Genomic DNA, 20379 nt, shown 5'->3' with positions numbered 1-20379 from the left:
TAACTACGGTTACGGCTAACCACGGTTACAGGCAGGTGTTTATCGCAAACGGGTGATTCCACGAGAGATCGTCACGGATCCGAAAATGGATGTTTTAGATTTAATTGAGTATTTTGTATTTTATGCACATGCCACCGAGTATCCTGAAGAGGAACCTAGTTTTATTATTAGCTGCATAATTTACGAGCAAAAAATAGCGAACATATTCAATACAGAGGGACCGATTTTATTACCTGTCGTTCTCGAACGTTCACAGTGATGAAAAACGCAAATATTACCGTTACAAAGACATTTTGTGTATGACATGTATGCGCAACAAAGAGTAAAGTAACATTGTTTGGAACTTGTAGACCGAAGGAAACTATTTTTGAAGTGTCTAAATATGCGACATTTTTTATAGTTGCTACATAATAGTTGCTACAACGTTGATAAGGCTTATCAACTTTGTTTTGAAAATGAATATTGCTTCTTTCTATCTGCAACTACAGTTAAGTTTCTGGTTATTGAACTCCTGAGCGAACGAGGCTGATCTTAAACACTCTATACAGGTTAACAGGTTGTATAGGTTAAAGTGAACAAAAAATGTATATTCTCAGATATTTTTTTCAGTGACTAGGCTGTTAAATCATTCTTTTATTACTAGAAAATTTGCGCATCTATTTTGCTAGTAGAAGCACGCCGTCAGAATTACTGTAAACTTATTGAAAGTTCAGTGATGCTTTCTTTGCGGATAGCTTTATTAATTGAATCTCATACTGTGTATATTGTCACATTGAGAAAAACGGCTTCACCATGTGCCAGTCAGAAGCCATCACATGCAATTCTACGGGCAACTTTAAGCTATAACGTAGCTAAAGTCCGGTACATTTGTGCAAATAATTCTCGTTAAAGCAGCATTTTGGGTACAATCGTTGTTTGGGTTCTAAGTTTTATGTGAAACGTAAATTTGTTATTTAAAAAAATTCATAATCCGGGTTCCTTGCAGCAAAGGCACATTGATTAAAATTTATGATTGCGGAGTAACGGCAGAGGTAACGTCCGTTACTTTTTTTCGGTAACGGTAACGGTAACGCGTTACATTTTTTTGTAGGTAACGTAGGGCGGTAACGCGTTCCTTTTTTTATGGTGTAACGAGTAACGTATTTAGTTACTTTTTTTCAGTAACGCCTACAACACTGATTGAATGAAACCTGAAGCAAGAAGTTCTTATTAAGAGACGTAATTGCTCGGTATGGGACGCAGTCGTTGGCACAAAGACCGATTTTTGACCTAATACTACTGGGAAGGTCATTTATGAATATTAAAAAAGCAAGGGTCCAAGAATTTGCGTTTGGATTTTCTGAAATACTTGCGCAACTATTGCTGGCTCAAGAATGATCGAGATTGCAGAGTGGATTTGTACTATATAGTGTACCTACGGCGCTTTTTATAATGTCCTGTCGAAGAGGACAGCTGGTAAATTCACGAATATGTCTCCAAAACACCAAGGAACTCGACAGGACAAGCAGCAGCCATGCGAAAAGCGGAGATACAAAGAAATAGGTATTAATTTTAATGGTTCTTGTATCACACGTGGAGTACATCTCACTACAACAGCGAACAGTAGAAACTGTCAGAGCATTGCGTCCACCTTCAGTGAACGTAACTCGTAATGAATTACGGACAACTTCGCTATAATTCACAGCTGCAATACTTGTGTGTGTGCGTAAGCGTTTGTGTGCGCGAGCGCGCGCGCGCGCGCGTGTGTGTGTGTGTGTGTGTGTGTGTGTGTGTGTGTGTGTGTGTGTGTGTGTGTGTGTGTGTGTGTGTGTGTGTGTGTGTGTGTGTGTGTGTGTGTGTGTGTGTGTGTGTGTGTGTCAAGCGTGTTTTCATGCACGCTGATCATTTCCTTTATCTCGGTGCATGTTCCGCGCCAGAAACCGAGCTACATTTTGCGGAGAGCGCAAATAAACATGCCCGAGCTTTCAGCGAGAAGTGCGTCATCGATGCGGCTTTATCTCCTCACGAAGGCAAGTGTTTAGGAAGCCACCATTATCGGAACGTGGCGTTATCGGCCTCCTCCGTTACGACCTTAATCCAGACCCACTTCCATCTGTTTGCTCCTATATCGGATTGCGAAACACCAGGGTCTGCGACTTTCCTTAGTGTTCGAGTTCAGGTACGCTACGCGGGTCACAACAACCAAACGCACAGCAGTACGTGGCCACAATGGCGGCCCATCGGTACACCTGCGTCGGCTTCTCGCCTAAGGCGGACAGGAAGCGCATAGACTTCGTCACTTCGATTCCCAGCCATCGCGTATGCAGCGTCTGCAGCGTCATCCCGGACATCGCGTTCAGCCTCGGCTGCCGCCACGTCTTCTGCACCGCCTGCATGAACGACCTGATGCACAACTCGACCGTAGCCGTCTGTCCCTTTGACGACAAGGAGTTCGGAAATGTGAACGTCAGCTGGGACTCCGCCTCCGAAGGGTACGTCGGGTCTTGCAAATCCTACTGTCTCAACAGGGCCTTCGGATGCACATACGTGGGCCGCATGCTCGAAATGATCGAGCACTACTACCGCGAGTGCGACTACCACGTCGTCTACTGCGGCTGCTGCGCGAAGCCCGTGGCCAGAGTGAACGTGCTGGCGCATCTCCGCGAGGGATGCGGCGTCGGCATCCTGACCTTGGACGGAGCGCTCGCCTCAGCCACTTCGAGTGCCTTTGGCAAAGAGGCTGACGAATGCCTGTCTGCGGCACGTAAGAACATTGAGAACTTCCTCAGCCGCAATAAGAAGTCTGTGAACGTGGTCTATAACGGGACAGTTGGGAGCAGTGACGTCACCGAACAACATGGAATCATGAGTGATACAGCTTGTTCGAGCCAAACGATGGAAGACACGATGCAGACTGGTCAAAGGAAAGCTAACTCCGAAATAATGCTCTTCTCGACGCCTACTGACGACCCTCTAACACCTGTCATTTGCGGCACATTCGGAGGTGTCAGCGTTGTTGTCACCACTGCCGACTCGGGCGGTCCGCTACGACTCGAGACGAAGTCCGACTGGACACAAACTGATCCAGTACTCGAGTGGGCGTACAGTGAACAAGCGGTCTTTTCCGAGGACAGTGGAGATGCCCTATCGCCTCTCTTCAACGTTGCTGCCGGCTGCGCCAGCTGGGCGCCCGATTCGGCGTATCACTCCTCCGCGTCAGAGTCCGAGGCCACGGACGTCAACCGCGAGCTGGAAGGCTCGAAGGGGACGTCGCTTTCAGCCGTCGTCGAAGCTCTGCCCGAACCAAGCAAGCAGCCCCTGTTGACGTACGACTGGGACGTCAGTCCATTCCGGAAGTATCGCAACCCGCCGTGGCCGGAGTTCAAAAGTGAGGTGCTGACAGTGGGCGACCGCGGTTACAGGCTGAGGCTCGAGGGCAAGTTCAAGTTCCTCAACTACCCGTCCCGCTTCCTCGCGCTGTACGTGAGGATTCAGAAGGGCCCGCACGACGCGTCGCTCGAGTGGCCTTTCAGGCGCAAGTGTTCCTTTCTGCTGATGCACACCAGGTACGCAGAGCGGGACATGTTGTTCAGGCTCGAGGATCACGTGAACGTCAAGAAATTACCGCGCGCGATGAGACTTCGACTGGAACGGCCCAAGACGGCGGAGAACTTCGCCATCGGTATCGACCGGTGTGTGGCGGCGCAGCAGATGGTGGAAGGCGGGTTCGTCTACAAAAACACTTTTAGAGTACGCTTCGTCGTCGAGTAGCCGAAGGCGCGATGGAAAAGTGATTAGAGGAGACAACTTTGTGCGCAAGCGAAAATGCTGCGAAATGTAAAGTGAAGTGTATAACTTCGAGCTCATGAACCTACCGTGTCTATATTTCTGCTCGCGATTTCTCGCGTACGTTTTCTCCATAGTGGAAAATTTGTGCACACCAGGCGAAGACACAACGAAAAAGTACACGAAAAGTATGCAGGAACGTTTGTCTTCGTCTGGTGTGTGCAAATTTTCCACTACGCAGCCAAACCAACTAGCCCGCCTTTCCGCCATACAGCGTTTTCTCCAGCCTGCTGCGACCAAGGCGTTTGCAGTGGCGGCGCTAGGGGGTGCAGGGAGTGGGGCGGTCATACACCCCCTCCCAAATTTTCGCCCATCTTTACCCCGCCCCTTCTTTCTAAAAGATCTGGGCGCCGTGCTTGAGCGTCTGGGGCAATCTCAGCCTTGCTCCTGCCGTGATAACCATAGCTCCTTCACTGAATCGCGTTGCTACCACAAGAGAGATAGCATATCGTACCATGTTGATTTGTGAACATGTGCAAAACCTACATCAAATGTGGCAGTGTTCAAAGTGCCTATACGAAAACAACAGGTGCTAAAGTGACGTTCTAGCAATGTAAGCGTGTAAAACGAACTATTGCATGTGTCAACGCAAGTTTTCAGTGTCACTTTATTAGTATCAGGTGCTGCGTACTCCGCGGTAACTCGATCGCTTCGACGTCTTACCGCTGAGGCCAAAGACGTCGGTTCGGTGCAATTGTCTGGCCAACGGCGACGGTATGCGAAAACATTGTTTTGAGCACGTGGTTCGGATGAACGCTTGAGTACAAGTTGTCCGATCGCCTTTCCCCCCTGGGTTGTCTTGCGACGACAAAATCCACCATACGAATCCAATCCTCCGCAAACAATTAGCGCTGAAACGCCACATTTCCGTCATTGTCTCAGTTATGCGCGCGTAGCTTGTACCTCATCGCCCTCTAGTTATCTCATTGTTCAGGCATTTACGGCTCGTCAAGGCCGAGCGTAGAATAACAAAATCTTATCTAACACAGCCGGAGGAGGGGGGGTCAAATTTTTTTCGAAGCGTCCTCCTCCCTCCCTGATTGGTTGAATCCAAAAGACATCATGCTTCACAAATGTTTTATGGAAATATTAAGGCACACTTTATCCTGAAAGCGAGATGCAAAACATAATCTTGTTATGTGTTCTGAATTGTATGATGTTGTGAATGTGTGCTGTATGTTACGTGTATTATTTGTATGTTGAGCTTTTTCTTGTCTACGTCGAGCCGTACAGAAAATCTGTCTTCGTATGAGTACATGTGACCTACTTGACTTACCTGAACTCGTGCTCGGAAAGTCACGTTGTTCCTTACGCATTTGTCCGAGAAACGCAAAGAATAAGCGGTCCACTTGTGTAGTTGAGACGCCTTGCCGTTTTTCCTTACCGGATTCTGCGGCGATGGGACTTTTTTCAAAGGTCGTCACGTGGACTTCCGGGCTGACGCCATAAAGCGGCGCCATTTCTTGCGCGCCCGGCGCGCTCAGTTTTGATATCGTCTTTGTCGGGGCCTTCAATTTCGATTATCATTATCTCGAATCACGGGTGCTTTTTTTTTTTTGGGGGGGGGGGTGATTTTTTTTAATGGATATGCGATAAGTGCTCACGGCATACAACTTTTCAATACAAACAACTGCCCTCAAATTATTAATTAAAAGGTTAATTTATGAATTTTGTTAATAACCAATTTCAAAGTAACTCCATGCGCGCTAAAGGTTTTCCACTTCGGCGTAGAGTTCACTTGCGCGGACGACAGGGGCCTGACTGCCATAGCATTTTTAGTAAAAAAATCTGTATTGCCTTAAAAAAAAACACCCTGTATAAATGTCTACGTTGTAGAAAACGACCAATCTGGCATGAGAATATCACAAGGTTCGCGGGGTGGGGGACGGGGGTTGGCAAAACAACCTATTTAGAAAATGCGTATTAGGTGAAATCTACCGCGGAGCTATATAACACAGCTGCATAGTTACGTAACACTCAGGCCTATTTTACTACCGCGATGACGTTAAAGAGCTCGTTTCGCAGAAACTCCGGTGTCGGCGTGGGCGTCTTTGGTTGTGAGCGAAAAAAATCATCATCTTGTCCCTGACCGGAAAATCGAGAAAGATGCAAATAAAATCATTAATAAAAAACTTCGTTTCGAGTGAGAATTGAATGTGGCGATATTCACCCAGGTGTACGTGTGGGGCACGAGTCTACATGAAGCCTTGGGTTTTAGGGACAACAATGGAAAGCTGAACATGTCCGCGATAGAAATAAGTAAGAGACGGTTAGAGTACTGGTGGCAGAAAAGTAGAGATAAAGAACAAAAATAAATAATGGGGGGGGAAAATAGGGTCATTCTGCCTTAAGAGGCAGAGAGATAGACCGTGAATTTATATTTTTTTTTGTATAATAACATAGATTTAATCAATGTAAATAAGGTATTAGGCCAACATAAAACAAGGAAGCTTTTTTTTTTTTTCTTCGAGCCTGGTGGCAGACATGTCACCGCGCCCCGCCACGGTGGTCTAGTGGTTATGGCGCTCGACTGCTGACCCGAGGGTCGCGGGATCGAATCCCGGCCGCGGCGGCTGCATTTTCGATGGAGACGAAAATGTTTGAGGCCCGTGTACTTAGATTTAGGTGCACGTTAAAGAACCCCAGGTGGTCGAAATTTCCGGAGCCCTCCACTACGGCGTCTCTCATAATCATATCTTGGTTTTGGGACGTTAAACCCCAGATATTATTATTACATGTCACCGCCCCGTTACAAAGGGGACGCTCATAGCATCCATCCATCCATCCTATGCACCTGCTTGCACTCTTGCACCTGCTTGCACCGCCTCGCGCAAAGGTGCAATACCACTAATCCTGTATGCTTTTGTGACCATCGTATCCTGCCGTCGTGCGGTCAGCATGCGATGCCATTTTGTTTTTCTGGACTGCTGTTAAGTTTAAACGCCCGAGTTCTCTATCGAAAAGCCACTGAGTCCATTCTTGGCCACCTGGGCTGGAAATCTTAGCAGCTCGCTCGAAAACATACATTCTCGGAAACCACTTTCCCACAAAGTCATCCGCTTGTGATATCTTGCAACTATGTAAATTTGAGCAAGAAATCATGCGTATCTGACACTATTCACCAAGAATCATTACTGATAATTGTCCGACTCATATTATCCCAAGATGTATGTCGCGGAAATAAAGACGTCAGGACGCGCAAATAAATGCGCTCAGTAGCTTTATAAATAAAATACACATTGAATGAACCTCGGCTATTCAGTTGACATTGCAGTCGGAGTAACTGCGCTGTAATCACACACAATTACATTAATAATACCATGTTGAATTGCCGTACAAGCGAGAGCAACAAGGGGGCCGTGTGGTTCCTCGTTGGCTTAGTCGGGCAATAAAACTCGCCGCGTGCATCTGAATGAGCGCTTGTATCAAGAACCATCTACCTCAAAAAGTTAAAGGTATTAACTGTTGGGCTAGTTAGTCGTACATGACTGGCTTAGGAATATTACCCTAAGCATATCAGTTCACTTCATACACAGCACCGGTCTAACGGCGCACATCTGATGCACATATACACAAAAAATATTATGCCTTAGAAGCCTATGTCGCAATAAAAATAAAAAGAAAGAAGACGAAGACAAGCGTTACTCACAACAGTTTATAAGCAGAGAAGGTGTGCGCATGCAGGAATAATAATAATAATAATAATAATAATAATAATAATAATAATAATAATAATAATAATAATAATAATAATAATAATAATAATAATAATAATATCTGGGGTTTAACGTCCCAAAACCACGATATGATTATGAGAGACGCCGTAGTGGAGGGCTCCGGAAATTTCGACCACCTGGGGTTCTTTAACGTGCACCTAAATCTAAGTACACGGGCCTCAAACATTTTGGCCTCCATCGGCATGCAGGAATAAAGCAACGCGTGTACATCAGAGGCGGATGCGCGTAAATTCAAGTGAGAAGTCCAGCAGAGCGACCTTAGTTATAAGTGAGCCGTCTGTCGCTTTGCTGGACCCCTGATGTAGACGAGTTACATTATCCCTGCGTGCGTGAAAAAAATGGATATATATGAGGAACCCTTCCCTAGCTGCTAACAAACAGTTGTGAGTAACGCTTGTCTTCTTTCCTGTGTTCTTCGTCCTATTCCTTGCGCTAAAATTGGGGGACGCTTAAGGTTCGCCTTTAAGAGTTGAACGCGATAGCGATATCCTGCCCCTAGTGCGCTCTTCGAACACTACGAGTGTTTAACAGAATGCGCGCATTAAGGTGTGTGTCTTATGTAATGGGTAGCATGCTTTAAACCAGAAGCAATTATGCGCGAGAAACTTTTTCGAAGTTGCGATGCACCCACTACGTGGTCTTAAGGGAATACGCGCAGTAATGTGTGTGCCTTTTGTAATGGGTGGCTGTCTTTAAACCACCAAGTCGTTATGATATTGACATGGTGTGACGCCCGATGGCAATGTACGCTTGTACCACGCAATATTACTGCGATATTACATCTCGTACTGACACACCCGTATACAGGACGCGTATTTTTGGGAAGCATGAAAGTTACTTTCAGTGCCGCTCCAAGCAGAGGAGTGGCTGTGTGGTAGAACACCTGCGTGCCACGTAAACGGCCTGGGTTCGATTCTCACTCGGACCCAACATTTTTATAATTTATTTTATTTGCAGCTTTTTCAATTTTTCGGTCACGGACAAGATGATGATTTTTCGCTCACAACCAACGGCGCCGACGCCGACGGCGGAATTTCTGCGATACGAGCTCTTTAACGCTATCGCGTTAATATGTCTCAGCCAGTCATGTGCCTCTATTCCAGCTAAAATGAGTGCAGCCTCTTCATGAGAGCGTCTCAAGTGAAGCATGGCAAAACACTGAGCGGAACCACATGAAACTTCCCGCGCAGATAACTCACTGCGGCTGAAGAGAGCTTTGAGAGAAAACCCACATCGACCACCCAAAGCCGCCGACCCCCCCTCCCAATCTACGCCCCCCCCCCCCCCCCCACACCTTCCTGACAGCAATTTTTCGGCACGTGGAACTTTTTTGGCCGCTGCGGCGACCTTGGCTGTACGCGGCGAGAAATGCACCCATCACTTCTACTGCTTCTACCTTTCTGCTGTGCGCGAAGCTGGCAACTATACCACCGGTTTTTGAAAGCGAGCTAATCGCTTCCTACCCGACCTTAGCACCGCAGTCTGCACTTTCAGGCAGAACTGGAATGCGTTATACCCCAGTTCACACTGGCAAATTTAGTGTCATTTTCAGCGAGTGCACTTACGCCACCAGAATGTCACTTTGGCGGCGAGCTGCTACACGAGAAAGGGAAGTGTACTTTGGAAATGATGGCAATGGCGATGGTTAACTAAGTAGAACAGCAGATATTTGTTATTTCAGGCAATGTTTCTTAAGAAGTAATGTATTATAGCTATAAGCAGCCTTTAAAATAAATTTTAGGTCATGGAGGAAGGAAAACTAAGGAGAGGCCCTCGCTATCCGAGCTGCAGCGCAAAAAGTGTGGCGGAAGTCACGTGGTTTTTTCGCAACGGCTGCTGGGATTCCACGGGCACGCCGCCGGCTCGTGTACTCTGCTCCACCACCACAGAGCCGGCCACAGAGTTGCGAATATGCATTTTTATGCGATCGTTTCGTTTCGCGGATGACGCACGGTTTTCGAAGCCTACAGTGAGCGTCGGTCTTCACGATTGTGTGTTGAGTTCATTCAGCATGCAGACGCAAGTGGTTGTTTTCGAAGCCCGCTACAGCTTCTCCGCAAAGGCGTCGCGCCGCAGCTTCCTTGTTAGCCTTTGGCACCGTGCTGTTGTGTCCCTTAGCGGTGAAATGCTACATTTCCGAGAAAAAAGAAACGACACCTCTTAATGTGGGAGACGGCGGTGACCCGTTCCCGCGCACGACGGTGACAACGATTGGAAAGCATTGGCCCGGAGCGCTCAGCGAAGGTTCCAGCGTCAAGGGTAGAAAAGACGTGCCTGACCCAAAATTGTTTCACTCAGTCAGGTGATTTGTAAAGCAACTTGGAGCGCTCGGGCTCGGATTTTTTACCTTTTGTACGCGGTAAGATTATGTGCGCCAAAGTTATCTTCTATGCGGTCGTAGACGACCGACTCGTGCCACTGTAGGCTCGAGTGCCACGACGTTCGTGCAAACGTTAAGACACACACAGGCCGGGGATAATCTGAAGGCGCCGCATGCCCCTACGTAAGAAGACCAATTCAGATGTTGCTGTTAGATAACGTCGCGTAGAGTTACTGTATATGCTACCTTTAGGTAGCATATAGTGACTCTAAAATGTCGCGTGCCCTGAACTTACCGTTTCTCCTGGAAAAAAAAAAAAGCGATCCAGCTGTCCGCGGCGACCATCCTGCCGAATTGCACCATTGCTTTCTTGCGTTCAGCTGAATAAACATGAAGCACAAAGTTGGAAATTTATTGGACAATCTCCAGGGCGCAGTTATTGCGGTCTCTTACCAGGGCAGGGACGGCATCCTCGTGGAGGCGAACTACCAGCGGCGACGCCCGATTGAATTGTTCAAGTGCAAAGTGTTTTGAGCACACGCAAGCCGACTTCGCCGGTTCCCAGTCGCGTTGACCGGGTCTTATGGCTTCGATCCATAGCCTCCGACGATGGGGATCTTTGGGAAAGCTGTTTGAAAGCATGCAACAATACATACGCGCATTCGCATACATTAATAACAAATGGACAAACAGCCACAAAAAAATTGAAACACCGTGCAACCACGACGTGCACAAAGAAGACGAAAAGACAAACACCAGCGCAATGATCGTGTCTTCTGCGTCGTCGTTGCGCTATGTTTTAATAGTCAAGGAGAGTCACCAACTGGCCCAGCTTTCCATTCCTCTACAGCATGTTCTACAGCCATGAATAAAGCAGCGGAACACTACGCTCACGCATGCAGTATCGTGCATTATGTTCTGAGAGCTAGCGCATGCGTTTACTTTCGATCATGCGTCAAATACAAAGCAAATGCAATACGCTTACGCGTGGAAGGTGACGCCCGGTTCCTTTCTTATCGCGCGCGAGCGGCACCCGGGCACACTGCAAGAAGGCATTGCCGGTCCTTTGTTCTTCCTTCGATACAATCACATGCTTCGTTCTTCGGCTCGTCTGTCAGCTGACGGCGCCCCGACGCTCTGCAGGCGCGACGTGATAGTCGGCTAGCCGCTAACGACGCATGCGTCAGCGAGTTAGCGTGCCCAACCTTGCGAGAAGGAGCCTTCTCTACCCTTCCCTACTTCCGGCTTCAAGAAATGTGACGTAACTGCCTCTCCTTATTTTATTCCTTCCTCCATGTTTTAGGTACAAACGCGGCGGATGCGGCCATTGCACGACGTGTGCTCGGCATGCCCCTGGCGGCCGTGGCTGTAAACTGCCTGAGAACGAGAATAGCAAAGTAGTTTTTTTGTGGTATAGTATTCTTTAATGCATAACAATATTGCTAATAACGAAAACGATAGTTTAAAAAATACTCTCAACTCAACCTCGGTAATAACTTACTTGTTCTCGAGCCACGTACTGCTACCGAGGCTACACACTCCGTCTCGGCGAAGTGAGGTTGGCGAACGCATTCGCCGGCAAGTGCACTTTGCAGCGAGTGCCACTAAGCACTCCCGTGTGACAGCGTGTGAAAGACACTAGCGGCGAAGTGCACTCCCTCAAAGTGCACTTAAGTTGCCCTGTGTGACAGGGGTATTAGATTGATCGCCTGCTTGGGCATGCCAAACTAGAATGTACCAGAATGTAGCATATTCTAGTTCACTATACCCCTGACACACAAGCACAGTAAAGTCCTTTACGCAAGGAGAAATCTTCTGGGAAGTCGTTCATGAGCAGCGACACAAGACAAGGAAGTATCTTCCTCCCGGCAATGTTCCTTTTCGGCAAAGAAGTTTCCGCATCCACATTTCGAACGTAAAGGACATTCTCTTGCACACAATGTGCACAACACAATGCAGCCTTTCGACGAAGGCTCAATAAGTGTCGCCTTATCCCCTCTGTGACGTGCGTGTGCTATGCATGGTCCCCCAAAAATGCTGTACTGAGACAGTGACGTCATCCTTTGCACGCCCGCATCACGTCGCTAGCGCCATCATGTTGAATTCCGGCAGTATCATTTCCTTTGTCGATAGTGGTGCTGCACAATGGGCGCCAAGGAACAGCCTAGTTTTTAGCATTTCTTCTCTCCAGCCAATTTAACGAGCAGTGCCTTTTTTTCTCTTCTTTTTTCCCTTTTTTGCGGCGCTCATATTTGAGAAACCGGAGCTAATCACGGAGGCCACAAACGCCCTAAAGAACTTAATGCGGTGCCGTGCGTCAAGAGCGCAACCTTCTTCTCCAAAGGGTCCTTCAGAGCAACAAAGGGGTTTACTGCAAAATACTTTACTTTTGATCATGTGTGTCCATGCTTACATTACTTTTGCCCATGTCCGATGTCTTCAGGAAACATTAAACCTTCGTTACTATACGCTTGTCCCGAAAGGGAGTCAGCATGTGTGAAAGGCGCCAGCGCGGCCACACGGCGATTGGAGTAGGGTCTTTCTGTGTTTCATTTCGCATTTCTTGTTTCGTTCTATGTTCTCTATGGTTTTCCGATGTCTTCAGGAAACATTAAACCTTCATTTATATGGAACCGCTTGTCTTTCTTTGTTCATGATGTATATCCCCTCCTGTTTCGCGCTATGTTACGTTAGCAAAACTGCAAAACCACCTAGCCCAAACCGATAGTCTACTACGTAGAAGGTCGTTGAAATAAGCGCGGCCATTACAGTGGCAGCAAGGAAGGAGCTCTCCCATCATTTTTTAGTCATGGCAAATTCCAATGGTCGAGTTGGAGCAAGTTTTCTTGCTCCAGCTCGACTTGCTCGATCTGCATTCCGCTGGTCGATTCGGAGCAAGTTCGCGTTTTCCACTGGCAGATTCGGAGGAACCCACTCCGTGACGGAGCGTTCCACGTTTCTTCGTCTTGCAGAGGCGTATGTCGCCGGAACTCCTGCAACGGCGTGCCGTATTTCCGTTGCAGTCGGGCAACACGATTGTCTTCAGCGTTTTCTGAGGCGGTGTCTGATCACCCCGTGCACATGTTTACATTCCTATTATTAGAGTCATTTGACTCTGCTGAATAAGCGGAGAGTTTTCATTTTTACCGGAGGGGGCGGGGGCCCGACTTGCTCTTACACATTTCTCTCTCACTTTGCTTTACACATTTCTCTCTCATTTCTCTCTCAAATTTAAGCATTTAAAGGGACACTAAAGAGAAACAATGAATTGGTTTAGATTGATAAAGTGTGCTCGGAGAACTCTTGTGTAGTTTATTTCACCACCATAGGTTTATTATTAGAGGAGCAAACCGAGTTCAAAGTTTCATTTATAAATTTCGCGCCGAACTTTGTAATTCGTTACGTAAAAGATTTCCAAGAGCATTTAACGTATGTTGGCGCCACTGGCTCGACGAAATTTCCACAAACTCGTTATGTCAAGTCTCTGGCCCCCTCAGAGGACAATGTACTTCGATTTAACCGACTAGGAACTACGTAGGCCCAAGCAGGCGCCGTCAAAAATATGTGACGTCACGGCAAACGGTGCGGGAATTCCAAGGTGGCGTTGCCAGCAGTATTTTCTTCTTGCGCGTTTTCTCGCTTATTAAGCGTCTTCTCGCAGAAAGCGTGGTGTTTTTGGTATCGTGCAAGACTACTTTACTAATGCGAGAAAAAACGATTTGCTCTTTAGTGTCCCTTTAATGTAACTTTAGTCTCTTAGGTGCCGACACCGCGATATCATGGTGATCTGTAAGTGGGAGAGATTAGATTTATTTTTCCATTTACACAAAGACATTGATACACCTTGTAACTACCGGCTCAAAGCGAAAAAGGTCGCGTAGGCTGCTACTCGTTGACTGCATCGCGTAAAATCGATTCCCGCAATGCGTGGGATCTGCCGAATATTTTTTATTATTAAACCTTGTTAAAGCATGCACCAGACAGGAGAGAGTATAGGCCACCGTGGTATAGGCTAACGCTGGAACGGGAAGCTTTAAATATGCCAGTGAATTCAATTCAAGATGGCCGGAAGTAATTCTCAAATGGTAGCAGATACCATTTGCTACCACTACACCTTGTGCGAAGCTGCGGTTACGAATCTTTCCGCCAAAGGTTGTTTTCTGGACGAGTAATGGAGTTGCTCATTGGTGACCGAACTTGCCGTAAAACCTTTAACTGATAAATCAAAAATGCGTACCACCTTTTCTCGGCACTTTTATAGGCAGGTATGTCGAAGGGTACCAATTTTTAGGCAACCAAGAAATTACCGTTTTTTATTGGCGAGTAAGTTTCTGCGAAAGCATTCACTGAATGACTGTGTCGGGATTGCTTTCTCAGTAGCATTTTTGTGTCCTCAAAACCATTCGCTACGGGGTTTAAGACAATTAGAGCGCTGCTCTTAGGCGTCCGTTCCTGCGTTTAGCGGCATCGCCGTTGGCGTCGGCGGCGTAACCGATAGCGCGAACGAGGACGAAAGAGAGCGAACGCGGAGTCTGTCGATATCAAGAGATACTGGCCTCTACCTTGCTTTCTTGCCACATTGCGCGCGCTGGCCCCTCAGTCGGAGTTCGTGAGCATGTAGGGCTGGCACGTGCACTGCAGCTGGCTTCGCTTGTCGTAACCGGGCTGTCGGCGTTTCACTTGGTTCGCGACACTTACAATGCACAGAGTATAGTGTGCGTGGCACTCGAGCGCTGGCAGTTTCTGTGGCAATATGTAAAGAATGTTACATCGCTACAACTGCGGATAGTCAAAAACATTCAAACACAGCTGGCGTTGCCCGAACACGAAGCTGCGCTCAGCGAAATAGGCAGTATCGTAATCGTCGGTGAATTTTTTATCTTGTCATAGCTCAAGTCGTCGCTTGAGTTATTTCATCAATACAACATACTCTGCACGTATACAAATCCGTTTGAGGGGCATTTTCCATTGAATGTTTGCAGTGGCGTAAATCATGGGGTGGTCAGGGGAGTCCTGACCCCCCTTGTGTTCAGGCTGGGGGGGGACACCCCTTGCAAGTGGACCCCCCTGAGATTAATTTTTCAAACATCATATTTGAATTACTTGACAGTTAAAGCTTAGGCGACCCTGATGCGGCTTTTTGAAATTTTATCAGCGTGTAGGCTTCAGCATCATTAGATCATTCGCACCATAAATTAATAAGCGACGTATACCTTGTAACGAGGCAGCTATAGCTGCCTTGTTACAAGGTACGTCGCTTATACGGGCTATTATATGTGAAGCAATCTGAAGCACTTCCAAAGAACGGAAACGAAGTACGAAAGTGAGATCTGATTTTCGTTTCAAAAGTGACTAAGAGCACGAGCTTCCTGAAATGGTAGGGATTACTTCTGACGTAACCAAAATATAAAATAAATAAAATGAAAAGTAAAAAAAGAATTCCCGGTCATCTACCGTTATTTATTTGTGTCGACGATTTGCTGGAGTCCATTAACAATGAAGCAGGAATCAGATTGCTCCACCATGACTGTATTATTTTAAAAAATCACCGGCGGGCATAAACATGCTTTACAAGAAATATTACAAGTTTTAATCGTCGGAGGCTTTTTCTTACAGGTTGCAGGATGGGGAGGCGTGCGCAGGATTTCCCATCAAGAGGGGGGGGCAAGGGGAGTTCTATTGCAGCCCCCACTCTGCCGCCATTATCGTGAAAAATCTGCTTGGCCATAGCCCTGCCCCCCCTCCCCCCCCTCTGGTGGTCGAGTCCAAAAGACAACGTGCTTCAGAATGTATGAAAAAAAAAATGGAACTATGGCGCTGGCGTGCTTCTCACAACGGCCTGCTTTTGGTCCCTGCTTACCGGAAGTAAAGATGTGAAGTAAGCAGTTCTAGGAATGCAACATCAGGGGCCTTCTACCGCCATTATCGCGAACAATCTGCGTGGCCATAACGTGCTTCACAATGGATGAAAAAATGAAACTATGGCACTGACGTGCTTTTCACAACGGCCTGCTTTTGGTCCCTGGCTTACCGGAAGTAAAGATGTAAAGTAAGCAGTTCTAGGAATGCAACATCAGGGGCCTTCTGTCGCCATTATCGCGAACACTCTGCGTGGCCATACCAACGTGCTTCACAATGGATGAAAAAATGAACCTATGGCGCTGACGTGCTTCTCACAATGGACTGCCTTTGGTCCCTGGCTTACCGGAAGTAAAGATGTGAAGTAAGCAGTTCTAGGAATGCAACATCAGGGCCAGGGTGTCGGAACGAAATGTTTTTCGTTTCGGTTTTAGTTTCGTTCCACCGCAAGAAGTTCCGTTCCGTTTCTCTTCCGGAACGACAAAAATGTTCCGTAACGGTTCGTAACGGTTTTTTATGCAAAAATTTGAAGTTAAGGTAAGCATAAAGAACATTGGATTTGTATTGTAGTTACTTGCCCTCCTCTTAGGAAAGTGGCACAAGGGTAAAACACGTTCTTCAGGGGAGCGGAAGTATACTGTACCACAAATTCCTATCAGCTAGCGCAAACCAGTATTAATTTTAAAGTCATAGTATTTATTTTCTCAAAAGACAAATACGAATTTTTTAATGGGCTCAATGCTTTGTGTCAAGGGAGTGAGCACGATCTCAGAAGCAGCACGTCATTGAGTGTACTCTCTTATGTACGAGACCGCTGTTCTGATAAAGAGATCGCCAGGCCTGCGGGGAACATGCGGCACAGTAACAACAAAAGCTGGAAGAGCGGACTTTGTAGAGCCCGTTGGAGAGTCTCTTGGGGCAATAATACAAGTACACATGCAAGGTACCTACTACGCCATAAATCATTCCACTTTTTCTGAAGTAGAGAAGTTCCCACTATGACATTTTTCGTCATTCTTCGGAGTCTCGTGGTACACGCTACACACCTCTAAGGCATTATGTGCAGTTTGTGCTGTGACTGATGATGATAAAGAATTATGGCTGAGCACTTTGCAATGGGTGGGAAGCATTGTTGCGGAATCGGCGCCTCCATTTCATTTCAATTCCATTGCGGCGAATTAGAACTTGCCGCAGTTCCATTCCTTTCAATTCCTCGGAATGAAAAAACTTAGCCCATTCGCACTCTTCCAATCCTGTAATTCCTCGATATAGGACAGGCATCTGAAAGTTTTATCGAGTTAAGAATGAGTGCCCCATAAAGCTGATGTCATCAGATGCATTAAGAGCTGCAAAACAGTGGCGTAGCCAGGGGGGGGGGGCACACCGGGCCCGTGAAAATGTGGAATGATTCCGGAGTCATTCCAATTCTGGTTGGGCAACTCCGCAACACTGGTGGGAAGAATTAAACAACACACTCTTTGCGCTATTAGCATTGTGCGATGACTGGTTGTTATTTTACTCTTCTGCCACGCTATATTACATATATTAATACGATTCCTTGCCCGACATGACGCCTGTATAGAGTATTTTTGCGAAGAAGTTACAAGCACCAGCGTGGCACTGTGGTGGAAGACCCGACTGCCACGCACAGGGCGCGGATTGAAATCCCATCTGATCCTAGAAACTTGTTTCTCATTTAATTTTTTTAAATGCGAAGCATTTCTTAGCGAACTTCTGCGACTTTGAGCGTATCTATCTATCTATCTATCTATCTATCTAGCCGCCTACGACTTTGTGCTCTCCTGGTCGCTTGGTTCATCGAATGTGCACCGAAAGTGGTATGGCGTAACATGACTGTACGGCGAACATAAATGACAAGTCATAACATGAAAATCATGACACGCATGTCATGTACAGCATGATTTACATGCTACGCTCATGGTGCGCTGGCGGCCGTTTCGCTAGTTTGATATACACCAAAATTGGTATCTTGCGACGTGACTGTGTGACGAACATAAATAGCACGAGTTAAAATGAAAATCATGACACGCATGTCATGCATAGCATGACTTACGTGCCACGCTCATAGGGCGCTGGCGGCGGCTTCGCTTGCTTGATCTACCCCGAAATTAGTATTGCGCGACGTGACTGTGTAACGAACATAAATAACACGAGTTAACATGAAAATCATGACACGCATGTCATGTACAGCATGACTTACGTGCCACGCTCATGGGGCGCTGGCGGCGGTTTCGCTAGATTTATATACACCAAAATTGGTATCTTGTGACGTGACTGTGTAACGAACATAAATAACACGGGTTAACATGAAAATCATGACACGCATGTCATGTACAGCATGACTTACGTGCCACGATCATGGGGTGCTGGCGGCCGTTTCGCTAGCTTGATATACACCAAAATTGGTATATTGCGACGTGACCGTGTTAGGAACATAAATAACACGAGTTAACATGAAAGTCATGACACGTATGTCATGTACAGCATGACTTGCATGCCACGCTCATGGGGCGCTGGCGGCCGTTTCTCCAGCTTGATCGACCCCGAAGTTGGTATTGCGCGACGTTACTGTGTGACGAACATAAATAATAGGAGTTAACATGTAAACCATGACACGCATCTTCCTCAATGACATACAAGACGATGTATGCAGCTCTTTGCTGGCTGCTTCGCATTACATCGATTCCCACAATGCGTGGGATCTGCCGGCTTTTCTTATATCACACGATAGCGGTCACGGACACCGGCGGCAGCGGACAACTATGGCGCCAGAGTCAACTATTGTGATCTCATAACAGCTTTCGCTGTTATGAGATCGTTTTTTTCGTTTTCGGTTTTCGTTCTGTTCCGACACCCTGATCTAGGGCCCTTCTGCCGCCATTGCCGTGAACCATGTGCGTGGCCATAACCCTGCTGTTTAAAGAATGACGGGACAGGCACGACTGCATAATGGTCTGGGGCAGACTTCGCGCCCCCCTTAGATTATTGGGGGGGGGGGGGGGGGGGGCGCCCCCCTGCCCGCCTCGTGTGTGCGCCTAAGTTTACGCGTTTTAACAAAAAAGTCCTAGTATTTTCATTTGATGGTTTACCCCGAATGGCGTAGTCGCTAGAAATATGCGAGAAATTGGATGCTCACTGCGGTTAGGTTAAGCTCCCAGGCCCGGCGCCGTGGCACATGCTCGTTTTCCTTTTATTATATTTCAGAGCATGAGTCTAATTTTTGTGCAATCAAAAATAAAACGTAGTTTTACGAAAAACAAAATGGCCGCCATGGTGAGAATAATGGCCAACTACCTTATCGTTGTACCTTCGGCAATGCGACCAGAAGTTCTGCAGGCCCTGCACGACGACCCGACAGCTGGCCACCTCGGCTTTTCCCGCACGCTCGCGAGATACAGAATGTGAGAAGGGCCTGGGGGGGGGGGGGGGGGGGGGAACCTGCACCACTAATGGCTCGCGAGATACAGGAAAAATACTACTGGCCACGCCTTCCTGCCGACGTCGCCCACTACGTTAAGACTTGCCGAGATTGCCAGCGACGGAAGACACCGCCGACTAGGCCAGCGGGACTTATCTACAGCCAATCGAACCACCTCACCGGCCGTTCCAGCAAATCGGGATGGACCTACTGAGGCTATTCCCGACGTCGACTTCCGGCAACAAGTGAGTCGTCGTAGCAACTGACTACCTCACCCGCTACGCCGAGACAAAGGCCTTGCCCACAGGCAGCGCCACTGTCGACGTTGAGCACAAGACGTGGGACGCCGTCCTTCCGTACGTGACGATCGCTTACAACACGGCCGTCCAAGAAACGACGCAGATGACGCCGTACAAGTTGGTCTACGGAAGAAGCCCGGCGACGACGCTCGACGCCTTGCTACCCAACGTCACCGACGAAGAAAACCTCGACGCCGCCGCTTACTTACAACGTGCCGAAGAAGCTCGACAGCTGGCCCGCCTGCGCATCAAGACCCAGCAGCACACCGACAGCCGTCGCTACAATCTTCGACGACGCTTTGTGGAGTACCAGCCCGGCGACCGTGTCTGGGTCTGGACGCCAATACGACGCCGCGGACTGAGCGAGTAGCTTCTTCGGCGATACTTCGGACCGTATAGGGTACTTCGACGTCTCGGCGCACTCGACTACGAGGTTGTCCCCGACGGCATCACGAACTCTTAGAGGCACCGAGCTCGTGCATGCTCGTTATGATCGTTAACGCACCTGAAGACTCCAATGCTATGCTCGTTAACACACCTGAGGACTCTGTTCGTTTGCTTTGTTAGTTTTCTTTAGTATTGCATGTATTCACGTTCTGTTTTTAAGCATCGGGACAATGCTTTTTCAGAGAGGGGCATTGCCGCGTGCGTTTCTCATTATCACTCTTGCTGTATTGGGTTTTCGCCCACAAAGGCTGTCAGCAACGCTCAGCGCAAACCGCGCCTCAATGTTCGAGAAGCTTCGCGATTATTGTAGATCATTTTGTTAAGATTGCGCGCAAGACGCGAGCACTCGAGCTTATTCTAGACCTTGCGCGACAACCAGCGATAACGCTGGAATATTCGACGTCACATGTATAAATGCCGACGCGCCTGACCGCTTGTCAGCTGATCGACGGT

General features: G+C 47.6%; 1 protein-coding gene and 1 long non-coding RNA gene across 3 annotated transcripts in view; one reads left to right on the top strand and one right to left on the bottom strand.

Annotated features, from left to right (window-relative positions):
* LOC125760108 (uncharacterized) overlaps positions 1–3833 on the top strand; it is a 250705-nt gene extending 246872 nt beyond the window's left edge. Inside the window, exon 2 of one of the 2 annotated variants that reach the window (XM_049419788.1) lies at positions 2159–3833. In XM_049419788.1, coding sequence (XP_049275745.1) covers positions 2209–3750 — 1542 coding nt within the window. In that variant the 5' untranslated portion in view covers positions 2159–2208 and the 3' untranslated portion in view covers positions 3751–3833. The remainder of the gene's footprint in view (positions 1–2158) is intronic. The other variant, XM_049419787.1, reaches the window with a different exon arrangement.
* A 6434-nt stretch (positions 3834–10267) lies between these two features.
* LOC119371833 (uncharacterized) lies at positions 10268–10940 on the bottom strand. The gene is made up of 2 exons (XR_005179312.2): positions 10868–10940; positions 10268–10510 (listed from the first exon to the last, which is right to left on the bottom strand). It is a non-coding gene; the product is annotated as an uncharacterized LOC119371833 (long non-coding RNA).
* Between the last annotated feature and the right edge of the window lie 9439 nt (positions 10941–20379).

The sequence above is a fragment of the Rhipicephalus sanguineus genome, chromosome 10 (genome assembly GCF_013339695.2).
Source record: "Rhipicephalus sanguineus isolate Rsan-2018 chromosome 10, BIME_Rsan_1.4, whole genome shotgun sequence".
Lineage (NCBI taxonomy): Eukaryota > Metazoa > Arthropoda > Arachnida > Ixodida > Ixodidae > Rhipicephalus > Rhipicephalus sanguineus.
The sequence above is the reverse complement of the archived record's forward strand: the minus strand, read 5'-3'. Positions and strand labels throughout refer to the sequence as shown.